At 36.9% G+C, this 13,206-nt stretch overlaps 1 protein-coding gene across 1 annotated transcript in view; it reads left to right on the top strand.

Moving 5' to 3' along the window:
- Positions 1–13,206, top strand: part of inppl1b (inositol polyphosphate phosphatase-like 1b) — a 31,058-nt gene that overhangs the window by 14,311 nt on the left and 3,541 nt on the right. Inside the window, 13 exon segments of the mRNA NM_001039135.2 lie at positions 2,052–2,248; positions 2,615–2,732; positions 2,899–2,995; positions 5,663–5,801; positions 5,995–6,094; positions 6,228–6,316; positions 7,550–7,631; positions 10,607–10,693; positions 12,022–12,129; positions 12,268–12,356; positions 12,441–12,528; positions 12,672–12,827; positions 13,121–13,202. Coding sequence (NP_001034224.2) covers positions 2,052–2,248; positions 2,615–2,732; positions 2,899–2,995; positions 5,663–5,801; positions 5,995–6,094; positions 6,228–6,316; positions 7,550–7,631; positions 10,607–10,693; positions 12,022–12,129; positions 12,268–12,356; positions 12,441–12,528; positions 12,672–12,827; positions 13,121–13,202 — 1,432 coding nt within the window.

Raw genomic sequence — 13,206 nt, 5'->3', positions numbered from 1 at the left:
AGGCTCTGAGCGCGGTGTCTAGCCTGGCTCAATAGTGATTTAATTAACCGGTTTAATAGTGTGGAGTTGGGGTAATGAAGGGATGCTGAAGTCAGGATAAATGAAGGTATGACGTGTTTGACTATTTATACGGGTTTGGTCTTGAGCCAATTGGATAATAGTATGATTGTGATGAATTAGCCTCGTCAAAGACTGATCATGCTCCTCACGAAATTTGTTTATGAAACATCACCTCTTGCAAAATAGCAGTTTGTTTCTATATTCATTCATTCATTTTCCTTCGGCTTAGTCCCTTATTTATCAGGGGTCACCACAGCGAAATTAACCACCAACTATTGCCGTATATGTTATAGCCTAAAACTAAAGTCAAATTAGATAAAGTTGTTGTAATATTTTGTTTTATTTAAAAAATTTTCTAAGATATTTAACAAAAACAGTCCAATACCAACAAAAAATACAATACAAAATAATTGACATTAGCCCCACCCCACCCCCTCAAAAAAAGGGGGAGGGATCGTCTCAGTTTCCAAATATACATAAATATATTTACATGACATATGTAGCATAAACAAATTTAAAAAAGATGACAGTATTCACGTTTTTATAAAGTCGGTGTCATGAATATATGAGTTAGAGATGAAAATTTCCAAAGGTAAAATGCTAGATTCCCAAGAGTCTTAAAATGTGGTTTCAGCTTTTTTCTGTGAAGTTTCAAGACGTAGTCGTTCCATTTGAATGACATAAAGCAGCTTATTCAACCATCTCTTAAAACAGGGAGCCTTTGGAGACTTCCAATCAAGTAAGATCATCTTTTTAGTTGTAAGCATGCCAACCATCAGGGCTTGCTGTTGGGTTGATGGAAAGGTTTCCATTATGTTTGAATATCCAAAAATAGCCAAATTGTAGTCAGGTTGGATAGTGGTTCCATACGAACCACAACATGCAGCACACACCCATTTACTGACACTGCCACAAAATGTATGAATGTTTCAACACTTCATTTCTAATCAAAAGTTATCATCATTTGTAATTATAATTTTACTGACTTTAGAATCTGTAATCAAATTACACAAATGTAACATGTAATGCCTTTCAATACTGTTGAAAATGTAATGAGAATACAGTAACAAAAAATGTAATTAGAATACAGTAACAAATTATATGAAAAATGTAAATTAGAATACAGTAACAAATTATAGACAAAAGTTTATGATCCACTAGAAGTGAGTTGTGGTATCTGTAATATTTCTTTATTTATTGTATGTGACCTCTGGTAAATGGGATGATCAGTAAGAGAGTGTCTGGTCTGGACCCCATACAACAGATCCTAAGGGCACCAATATTTAGTTTTTTAAAGGAATAAAATCAAGGCTGTAAGGAATATTAGTGCACTGCATTCAGTAGATTGTGCTTCAGCCAACAAAACAATAAAACAGTTTACAGTTCAAATGTGCCTGAATACATACTATATAGTAGGCCAAAACAGCAAGATAGCGGAGTAATATATATATATAACATTGATTATATTCATTCCTTAATTTTCTTTTAGGCTTAGTCCCTTTATTAATCTGGGATCACCACAGCGGAATGAACTGCCAACTTACCTAGCATATGTTTTATGCAGCGGATGCCTTTCCAGCAGCAATCTATCACTGGGAAACATCCACACACACACATACACTACAGATAATGTAGATTACCCAATTCACCTATACCACATGTCTTTGGACTTGTGGGGGAAACCGGAGCACCCAGGGGAAACCCACTCAAACATGGGGAGAACATGCAAGCTCCACACAGAAATGCCAACTGACCCAGCCGAGGCTCAAACCAGTGAACTTTTTGCTGTGAGGCGATTGTGATACCCACTGCGCCACCGTGATGCCTAATTGTATTCTTTAAAGTGAAAAGTTTCGATATGACCAGCAAGTTTTTTAAGATACGTACTTTGGCTGTGTGTTTACATCATGGATTAGGAAGCTGTAATTTTAGGGTGAACTCTAATTTAAAGCAGCAGAAGATTTGATCGTTGTTCTCTGTTTTGCCGGCAGGGGGCACTCCGCCACCCGGTTCACTGCAGTCTTGGGTTACATGCAGTGGTTTGGGTCTCACCCCAGATGAATCCATCAGCTCCCTGCCTCATGATATTTATGCAGTGGGCACTCAGGACAACCCGCAGGGAGAGAGAGAGTGGGCTGAACACATCAGAGCCACACTGCGCACTTCAACCAACATCGATTACAAACAGGTCTGACCTCAGAAAGTCACAATCCTTACAGTTTCCTCACATTTTAAAGTGATTAGCTATCATAACATGACGGTTCATTCACAAATAAAAACATACTTCATCTTCATATGTTTCCAAGCATGTTTCGTCAGATTCCAATTTTACGATAGTTTCCTCTGTTTGACACAAACGAAGTTATTTTGAGGAATGTTGTAAGTAACCAATAATCCATAGTATTTTTCATACCACAGATGTCAATAGCTACAAGTTTTCAACATTTCTCAAAATATCTTCTAAGTCAAACAGAGGAAACTAGCTGAAACAGGAAACTAGCTTGCTTCTTGTAAAAGGAGTGTGGGTTGTGTGCGTTTTGTGTTTCTCCGGTAGGTGGCAGTACAATCCCTTTGGAACATCAGACTGGCTGTGTTTGTGAAGCCGGAGCATGAAGCGCGCATCAGTCAAGTAAACACAGCGAGTGTAAAAACTGGCCTGGGGAACACACTTGGTACAAAATCTCTCTTTCTTGAACAAACATGCTTGCTAACTCTCCCTTTTTGTCTCCTTTTTTATCTCTCTTAAATCAATGGCTTGTAGTTAAGCTTAATAAACAGTGATAAATCAGTCATATTATTTTACACCAGATTCATTGATTTTTGTCTCGGTGGTTACAGGAAATAAGGGAGCAGTAGGAGTTTCTCTTCTCTTTAATGGCACATCAATGGGCTTTGTGAACTGCCATTTGACATCTGGAAGTGATAAAGCACTGAGGTATTTACACACGTCTTTATAGAGAGGATCTCAATCTTTTAAAGACCTCTTCAACTATTAAAAATAATACAATGCTGACTGCTAACAGCCCTACACAAAAAAAAGTAGTGTAAATATCATTCTTAAGCCTGGAATAGTTTATATAGCTTTTAAAAAAATGTCTTTGTAAAGCTCTAGGAATCGCACACTTGTCGACTTTCTAAGGGAAAAAGACGTTCAAATTGTTATGAGCACAATAAACACACATACCTCATTTTTTTGGAGATGGGTGACAAACTTAGAACAATGTCTTGTAAAATCAGATTTAAACATAAAGCATGTCTGATATTCTCAGATGGAATAAATGTCTGTTGCAAAAGAAAATCAGAGTTTGTGCCTATTAAACACTATGATTTTCTGTGAAATCAGACTTTTGTCACCATTATGCGTTTAGTTTATACTGAATCTTTTGAAATAACCTCATTTTTACTGAGCTATAATATTTGTTTGCTTGATAAAAAGTCCAAATCTGAGATTCCAGAAATACTTTGGTATTAACACAATCAGTTAATTAATTGATGAGTTGATGAGTCAGTTTATTATTAAAATTACTTGTATATTTAGGTTTATTTAGGGCCAAAAAAATGCAGACCACAATGAAAACTTTTGAGAACACTGTTGTACAAGACCTGAAAGAGTTGTTTTATTACTCACACTTTACAATAAGGTTCTATCAGCTAATGTTAGTGTGTTTAATAACATGAACTAATAATGAACACTACTTGTACAGCATTTATTAATCATAGTTCAACATTTACTAATGCATTATTTATTTTTTTAATAATAGTTTATACACTCTGAGTTAACATCTTTTAACATTATCAACTTTAAAGAAGATGAATAATATTGTAATAAATGTTTTGTTCATTGTTTGTATATGTTAGTAGATACATTATCTATTGAAACCTTATTGTAAAGTGCTACCATGTTATTGGATTTCATTGTTTCGTTAATTCGTTCATTCATTTTCTTTTCGGCTTAGTCCCTATATCAATCAAAGGTCGCCACAGCGGAATGAACGGCCAACTTATCCAGCACATGTTTTTTTAAGCAGCAGCTACCCAGTGCGCCCACTGGGTTTGTTTTACAAAATTAATTATTTAACCAAATTTATTCAACAAGGACACATTAATTTGATCAAAGGTGACAGTAAATATTTATAACTTTACAGAAATTTTTCCAGAAAATATAAATTATCTTATTTTTAACTTAAGATAAAAAAACGTTATATTTTTTAAGGTTATAATGTAATTATTTATAAGTTTTTTTATAAGTACAAAACAGAACAAAAACATATATAAAATCTATTATAATTTTTACGCAAATGATAAGGAAAAAATACAGAAAAAATAAATAAGTAAATTAATAAAAAAACAAAAACAAAGTAATAATAACAAAAATAAAAAAATAAAACAAGCACCAGTCCATCCAAACATGCACCATATAGAGTAAATAATAAACATAATTTACTTTATCCAACTCAAAACATTGAAAATGGAGTGGAAAAGTAAGAGTAAAATTGTCCATGAATCATAAGTGCCCTACTTTTAAGTCCTAAAAAGATACGCAAGGAAGAGGCCATAGATTTTTTTTCAAACTTTTTAGAAGCATTCAATGTAATTCATCTTTATTTATATAGCACTTTTCACAATATAGATTGTGTCAAAGCAGCTTAACATAGTTCTTGTAGTCCAGTCCTACTAGAAGTTCAGATTTCAGAGTTGGAGTTTAGTTTAGTTCAGTTCAGTGTGGTTTAAATTTCACTGCTGAAAGTTCAAACACTAAAGAGCAAATCCACTGAAGCTCAGCTCCACAAATCCCAATGCAAGCAAGCCAGTGGTAACAGTGGCGAGGATAAAAAAACTTCACCAATTGACGAAGTGTAGGAAAAAAAAAAACTTAAGGGAAACCAGGCTCTGTTGGGCACAACCATTATTCTTCTGGCTTAACTTCCTTTGTGGAGCTGCAGTCTAGGCACTGGAGGCTGGAGAAGCTGGACGTCCATCATGGAGGAGCTGCAGGTGTGAGTAGGGGACCGGCGGGAGGTCAGGCTGGCCCACAGGATCAACACGGGGACTTGTTGTCATAGTGGTCTTTCAGGAATCATGTACTCAATTCTTCCATGACGATCACAGCATCAGCTCAGGATATGGCCAGGTCCAGGATTGTGGATACCTAGGGATCATGTTTTCACAGGTCCTGGATCGCATCAATGGTGCTGCATAGTCTCTAGGGACTTCAGAATGAGTATCCCCAGGTGGAAATAGAGAATAAAGTATCTGCCCTAGCAAAACGAGTTCTTTCAAGCTTAAGAGCAGCAACCATTTCAGTTAGCCATTTATGAAAAGTAGGTGGTAAAGTGGACTTCCAATCCAGAAATGTATTAGTTTAAACAAAAAATACTTGGTTACTAAACACTAATATAAACTGTATATTAAAATGAGCATATTAGCATGATTTCTAAATGATTATGCTACATTGAAAACTGGAGTAATGCCACTGAAAGTGTACTATGCAAACATGGGATGCAAACAAGTTACATTTCAAAATATTTTAGGACATGTTCCGTTTTAACATGTCTTTAATCACTAAATACTATTTTGCATTGCTCCTCTTTCTTTGTCTTAGGAGGAACCACAACTTCCAAGACATCCTTAGACTCTTGTCTCTTGGAGAAAAGCAGCTCAGCACATTCGACATAAGCCTTCGCTTCAATCATCTCTTTTGGTGTGGAGACCTCAACTATCGCCTGGACCTGGATGCACTGGTCATACAGCTTATATCTGCCTCATTTCTGTCAATAAATTAATCACTCTAGCTTTACTCACTGCTTTTTATTGACCGTGCATTTAAACATTGACCCCATTAAACGCACTGAATCATCTGAGCTGTTCTGTTGTGCTCACTTATATCATATGTTGAAGGTCTCCTATCTCTGACAAAGGTCTCTCTTTCTGCAGGACATATTGAAGCATGTTTCAAAGCGAGAATTCGAGGAGCTGATGTGCGCAGACCAATTGACCAGAGAGCGGCACAAAAGAAAGGCCTTTTTTAACTTTAGTAAGAATGCCAGCTGCTCTTAAACTCCCACGATCACCACACACTCATATGAAATCAATATATAGGGTTAAACAGCAACATGTGGGACAAAAAATGCATTAACATACACTTTGTTCTTGTTTTCGCTGTTAAGAGGAGGAGAAGATCATGTTTCCTCCCACCTATCGATATGAACGTGGTTCTAGAGACTGTTATCTATGGCAGAAATACAAGTCCAGTGGGGTGAGATTTATATATTTCATCAATAATTCTGTCTCTTCTTGCAGCTTCTGTTGTTACATTACTTAAAAAAAAGCATATTTGACATATACCGTTAGGTCCATAAATATTTGGATATTGACACAATTAAAAATTTTTTGGGGCTGTACAATGGATGGGTTTTAAATAAAACAAAGATGTGCTTTAACTGCACCTTTAATTTGAGGGTATTTATATCCAAATAAAGTGAATAAAGAAGGAATTACAGCAGTTTGCATATGTGCCTCCCACTTGTTAAGGGTCCAAAAGTAATTAGACAGAATAATAATACATCAAAAATTCACTTTATAATACTGGGTTGCAAATCCACTGCAGTCTACAGCCTAACGTCTGCAACCCACAAACATCACCAGACACTGGGTTTTATTCTTGTTTATTTTTGGTGGTGCTCTGCCAGGCCTCTACATCAACTGTCTTGAGTTTCTGCTTGTTCTTGGGGCATTTTACCTTCAGTTTTGTTTTTAGCAGGTGAAATACATGCTCAATCGGATTCAGGTCAGGTGATTGACTTGGCCATTGCATAACATTCCACTTCTTTTTTAACCTTCTAAAACTCTTTGGTTGCTTTTACAGTATGCTTATGGTCATTCTCCATCTCCACTGTGAAGCATTTGGCTTAATATGAGCAGAAAATATTGCCTGAAACATCTCAGAATTCATCCTGCTGATTTTGTCAGCAGTTACATCATCAATAATTACAAGAGAACCAGTTCCATTGACAGCCATACATGCCCACGCCATGTCACTTCTACCACCATGCTTCACTGCTTAGGATCATGAACGGTTCCTTTCCATTTTCATTCTCTTCTCTATCACTCTGGTACCCGTTGTAATTGGGACCTGGCTACGGAACTGCTTAGAAGCCAATTGTCCAGTTACTTTTGGACCCTTAACAAGTGGGAGGCGCATATGCAAATGATTGTAATTCCTACAGCGTTCATCTTATTTGGATGTAAATACCCTTAAATTAAAACTGACTGTCTGCATTTAAAGCACATGTTGATCGTTTCATTTCAAATCCATTGTGTTGGTGTATGGAGCCATAAATGTAAAAATTGTTTCTCTGTCCCAATAATTATGGACCTAACTGTATATATATATCAGAATGACTGAAATGATTATGTGTGATGATAATAGAGAATCATATGTAGTAATGTTCTTATTTTTTTTATTCTATCTTATTTAAACCTTCTTTAGGTGCAAGTGAATGGGCCCTCATGGTGTGACAGAGTTTTGTGGAGGTCCTACCCAGAGTCTCACGTAATCTGCACCTCATATGGTATATGCTTCCTGTTTCTGTCATTTATTATTTTCTTTAGTGAATGAATGTATAAATATAGGACAATCTACAAACTTACAAATTTGGAGCTCATTGCTTAGTATGCTGTAAAAATGCTGGGTTCGACACAATTCCTTCATGTTGTCTAAACACAAATCAATTAAGTGAACCTAATACTAAGTTGTCCTAAAAAACTGATAAGAATTGTGTTGTTTTTAACTCATTGTTTTTAACTCATTTTAAACAAGTAGCTTAAGCAAAAGTATTTTTGGGGGGTGTTACTAGTCCCATTAGAATCTATTAAGCAGATTTCATAAGTTACATACATTCTATAGCACAGTTTAAACACTTAAATGAGATATTTGAAAAAGAACACTGATCAAAATTTAAAAACACAGGAAAGGATAATTCAGAAGATTTCAGTGGGTAATTAATTCAAGTCTGCAGCTGTATTTGTTGAACAGTTTAGTGTTGAACCGTTTAAAGATTTTTTTTTTTAATGTATGGTGTCCTGACTGTTGTAGAGCTCACTTTGGTGATGGAAAGCAAGTTTAATTTATTTGGGTCTGTTGGGAAACATTATATTCTTTGTCAAACTGGAGAAAGACTGAACGTAAATTGTGTAAGGAAGTCAGTGGGCATCATTTACAGTGACATACCGGAGCAAATGTTTATCAGGAGCTTCATTTGCAACATGCAGTTTTTACTCACATTCATCACTCAATCAGCCAGCAGTTTTCATTCAGGACTATGAGCCTCTTCAAACAGCAAAATAAGTACAGCCTTAAAACTGAAATCAGTGAAATAATAAAATGGCTGCCCAGAGTCCTGAGCTAAACCTGATTGAAAATCTAATGAAAATCTTTGGCAACAATTTCTCCAGTGAGACTGTTAATGTCTTGTTGCTTTTTAATCATAGTTTTTCGTCATGCCACAATCATTGTCACTTTAATTTTGATCACCTTTTTCAAGGAAATAATCATCTTTGGTTAAAGTGTCTTGGCATTTTGTAAAACACTATTCAACCAGCATGAAATTAATAATAAATTTGCAACTAAAATTCCTTTACATTTTGTCTCCACTTGTAGTCCAAGTAATATCATAACATGTTGTAGTTGTGTTGTGAATTACTCTCTTACAGTAGCTCGACAAACTCCTTCAATGGTTTGAACTTTAGCTTGAGGGCAGAAAAAACACTTGCCTGCTATTTATGTAGTATTTTGGAATGAGATGTGTAGCTACACTGCACTACAAAGATTTACTTTGGGTACAATTGTAGGTCTGTGGTCCACAATCAGAGTCATATCCTGTCTGTCTGTGCTTTAAAAACATATGAATTCGGCCTTCTCAGCGAAGGCAGCCAACATATATTGTGCCAGTGTACATGATCACATTTTGTATTTCAAAACCATCTCAAATCATTAATAATTATGTTTGAACTTCTGTAACTAAATAACAGAAATTAGTTGGATGGGAATCTGATGTTTAATTAGTTTGGCCTAGTATGTAATGGATGTTTGAAAATTAAGAGCATGGTTTGTGTGCTTGCACTCAAACTACACAATCTCTATACTACTTAGAGCATTAAGAATGGATTGGATACAGTAAAAGCATAAGAAGTATTGATGATAAGAGAAGAATACAGAAGATAAACAAAAGTCCTAAAACAAACAACAGGAAATAGGTGTCACAAAGAGTAAGCTTCTGCTTGGCTTGCTCATTAAAATCAGACTGAAATCTCTGAAACATATACACTCACTGGTCACTTTATAAGGAACACCTGTCCAACTGCTCGTTAATGCAACATTCTAATCAGCCAATCACATGGCTGCAACTCAATGCATTTAGGCATGTAGACATGGTCAAGATGATCTGCGTCAGAATGGGGAACAAAGGTGATTTAACTGACTTTAAACATGGCATGGTTATTGGTGCCACACGAGCTGGTCTGAGTATTTCAGAAACTGCTGATCTACTGTGATTTTCATGCACAACCATCTCTAGGGTTTACAGAGAATGGTCTGAAAAAGAGAAAATATCCAGTGAGTAGCAGTTCTGTGGGCACAAATGCCTTGTTAATGCCAGAGGTCAGAGGAGAATGACCAGACTGGTTCCAGCTGATAGAAAGGCAACAGTAACTCAAATAACCACTCATTACAACTGAGGTATGCAGAAGAGCATCTCTGAACCTTGAGACAGATGGGCTACAGCTGCAGAAGACCACACCGGGTGCCACTCCTGTCAGCTAAGAACAGGAAACTGAGGCTACAATTCACACAAGCTCACCAAATTTGGACAATAGAAGATTGGAAAAACATTGCCTGGTCTGGTGAGTCTCAATTTCTGTTGTGACATTCGGGTCAGAATTTGGCATCAACATGAATTTATCCTGTCTTGTATCTATGGTTCGGGCTGGTGGTGTTGTAATGGTGTGGGGCATATTTTCCTGGCACACTTTGGGCCCATTAGAACCAACTGAGCATCGTGTCAACACCACAGCCTATATTGTTGCTGACCATGTCCATTACTTTATAACCACAGTGTACCCATCTTCTGATGGCTACTTCCAGCAGGATAACGTGTCATGTCATAAAATTCTAATCATCTCAGACTTGTTTTTTGAACATGACAATGAATCCACTTTACTCAAATGGCCTCCACAGTCACCATATCTCAATCCAATAGAGCACCATCGGGATGTAGTGAAATAAGAGATTTGCAACATGGATGTGCAGCCAACAAATCTGCAGCAACTTTGTGATGCTATCATGTCAATAGGGACCAACATCTCTGAGGAATATTTCCAGTACCTTGTTGAATCTAAGCCACAAAGGATTAGGGCAGATCTGAAGGCAAAAGGGGGTCCAACCCAGTACTAGTAAGGTGTGCCTAATAAAGTGGCCGGTGAGTGTATGTATAAGTCTTTTTATTTATATTATATTAAATGTCATTTTTCTTTTGGTTCTGTTCTTCAGGGTGTACAGATGACATCTTCACCAGTGAGCACTCTCCTGTGTTTGCAACCTTTGAAGTGGGTGTCATATCACAGTTTCCCAGAACTGGTATGGGAATCTGCCTGTGACTTTGAATCTGAAGTTTTTGCCCTTTAGATCATTTCATAACTTGAGTTATATTAGGAGTTGCTAAACAAGCATTTTGTTAAGGAACAACCATTTCCTTTTGCCACTAATATCAAGCCTGTTTCCACTGCATCAACATGTGAAGGCCCTAAAGGTCATTCATTAAGGGAGAGCGCACAAATTTTTTTTAAATGAACATTGTGTCATCATTAACTCATACTCATGTCATTCCAAGTCTTTTTGATAAGTGTCAGTGAATAAATGTAAATTAAAGTAATAGTTCACCCCAGCATTTGAATTCTCTCATCATCACTCACCCTCCACTTTTTATCTTCTGTTGAACACAAAGTAAGATATTTTGAATAAAGCTGGAAAGAAGCAGCCATTGACTGCCATAGGCATCTTTTTTTCCAACTGTGAGTGTCCAACATTCTTCAGAATATCTTGTGTTGTGTTTAGAATCACTTGAGCATGATTAAATGGTGGCGAAATTGTCATTTTTGGGTAAACCATCCCTTAAAGCCAAAATTACATATGTGATGTTTTCTTTCATAAAATGGATTAAACAGGCATCACGGTGGCTTAGTGGATAGCACTGTCGCCTAACATCATTAAGGTCGCTGGTTCAAGCCCCAGCTGGGCCAGTTGGCATTTCTGTGTGGAGTTTGCATGTTCTCCCTGTGTTTGCGTGGGTTTCCTCATGGTGCTCTGGTTTCCCCCACAGTCCAAAGACATGCGTTATATGTGAATTGAATAAACTGAAATTGGCCATAGTGTATGTGCTGCATGTAAGATTATATGGGTGTTTCCCAGTATAGGGTTGCAGCTGGAAGGGCATCCGCTGTTTAAAACATATGCTGGTGGTTCATTCCGCTGTGGCGACCCCTGATGAGTAAAGGGACTAAGCCAAAGGAAAATGAATGACTGAAATTGATTAAACTACTTGATTAATCTATAAATGTACTTTTTGATGGGTCAACGGTTTGGTTGAACTGACTTGCAATGGAAAAAATAAATGTTTTATCTTTTATTTAACCATAATGGTGAATAAATAGTGATAGAATTGACTTTTTTGGGTGGACTGAATTATAAATTATATTTGTAATCCGTGTTCAGCAACAGTACTTATACTTTCCATATAACATATAGCATGAGTGCATGGTAAATGCTGTTGACACAGGAGTGCACTAGTTGCTACTATGCATGTGATGATCTTGACCACATATATATATATATATATATATATATATATATATATATATATATATATATATATATATATATATATATATATATATACTCTTTTCCAGAGTCCTGTTCAGAGAGAGCCAGCATTGAACTGGAGGCGATTGAGGCTATAGTGAAAACTTCTAGCAAGGCCAAGTTTTTCATCGAGTTCCACTCCCGCTGTCTGGAAGGTATGTTTTTTGCTATAATTAGTGAGGACAGTGAGCATGCAATGGTATGTTGCTTGTCTGGTTTTCTTTTGAAACATCTGTATGTCATGAGATATATGTGACAGCTCTTTTTGTCACCATCATGTTTCTTCTTTGTAGAGCCTCGTCGATCAGCTGAAAATGACTCCCAGTACTGTGAGGTGCCAGGGTTTCTCAAACTTGGTTGGTCTTCAAAACAGTTGCCCAAGGTTGAGTCCGAGATCACCTTCTGTTCATTTTAACTATGCTTCTTAATGAGGATTTCTTATTTGTTTTTCCTTATTTTTTTACAGCTTCACCCAGTGTTCTTGGATTTAGAGCATCTGCGGGATCAGCACTTGCTGTTGTCTGTGAAGTCATGTGATGGCTTTGAGTCATATGGTACATGGTCATAATGTCTTTCTGAAAGAAATTCCTCTGAAACAGTTGTTTGGTTTTTAGAAACATTTACCTCATAACCATGAGCATAACACAGCAAACAGTTTAATTCAGGTGAATTGAGAGCACTTTCTTTAACATTTTAGGGGAGTGCTGTGTGGCTCTTCGCCCAACAGCAGGGAAATTATTGGACACATTTGAGACATGCTTGACCCACAGAGGTGAAGAGATGGGCTCTATTCGAGGTCGATTCAGAGTATATGTACCACCAGACCGCCGAAGGATCCGGGAAAGAGTCTATGGTGGGTTATCCGTGATTTTACTATATCGTTTCTGCAAATGTACCATAGACACACACCCACCCTACATTTCTTTTAGTTTTAGTTCCTCCTCTGCTTTGGCTCTGTTTTCACTTTTCTATCTACCATTTCTTCCTCTTTTGGCGTGCTGTTGCCTGATGTTGTCCAGATGCATCCTGAAACCTCACTGAAATATGACACTCACCATGCTGCTCACTGAATAAACAGTGGCATTACCACATATTTCTGCAGTATTAACACAGTTTGACGCAAGGCATTTCTTGTGCACATTACAGAGTGGCTCAGCATTGAGAAGGATGAGAGGGAAATGATGAAGGACCAACTGTCTCCCCCTTCTTCCAGTGCATTCTCTATCAAGTAA

Source organism: Danio rerio, chromosome 14, assembly GCF_052040795.2.
Source record: "Danio rerio strain M-AB ecotype USA chromosome 14, GRCz13ab, whole genome shotgun sequence".
Lineage (NCBI taxonomy): Eukaryota > Metazoa > Chordata > Actinopteri > Cypriniformes > Danionidae > Danio > Danio rerio.
This window is presented reverse-complemented; position numbering and strand designations above follow the sequence as displayed.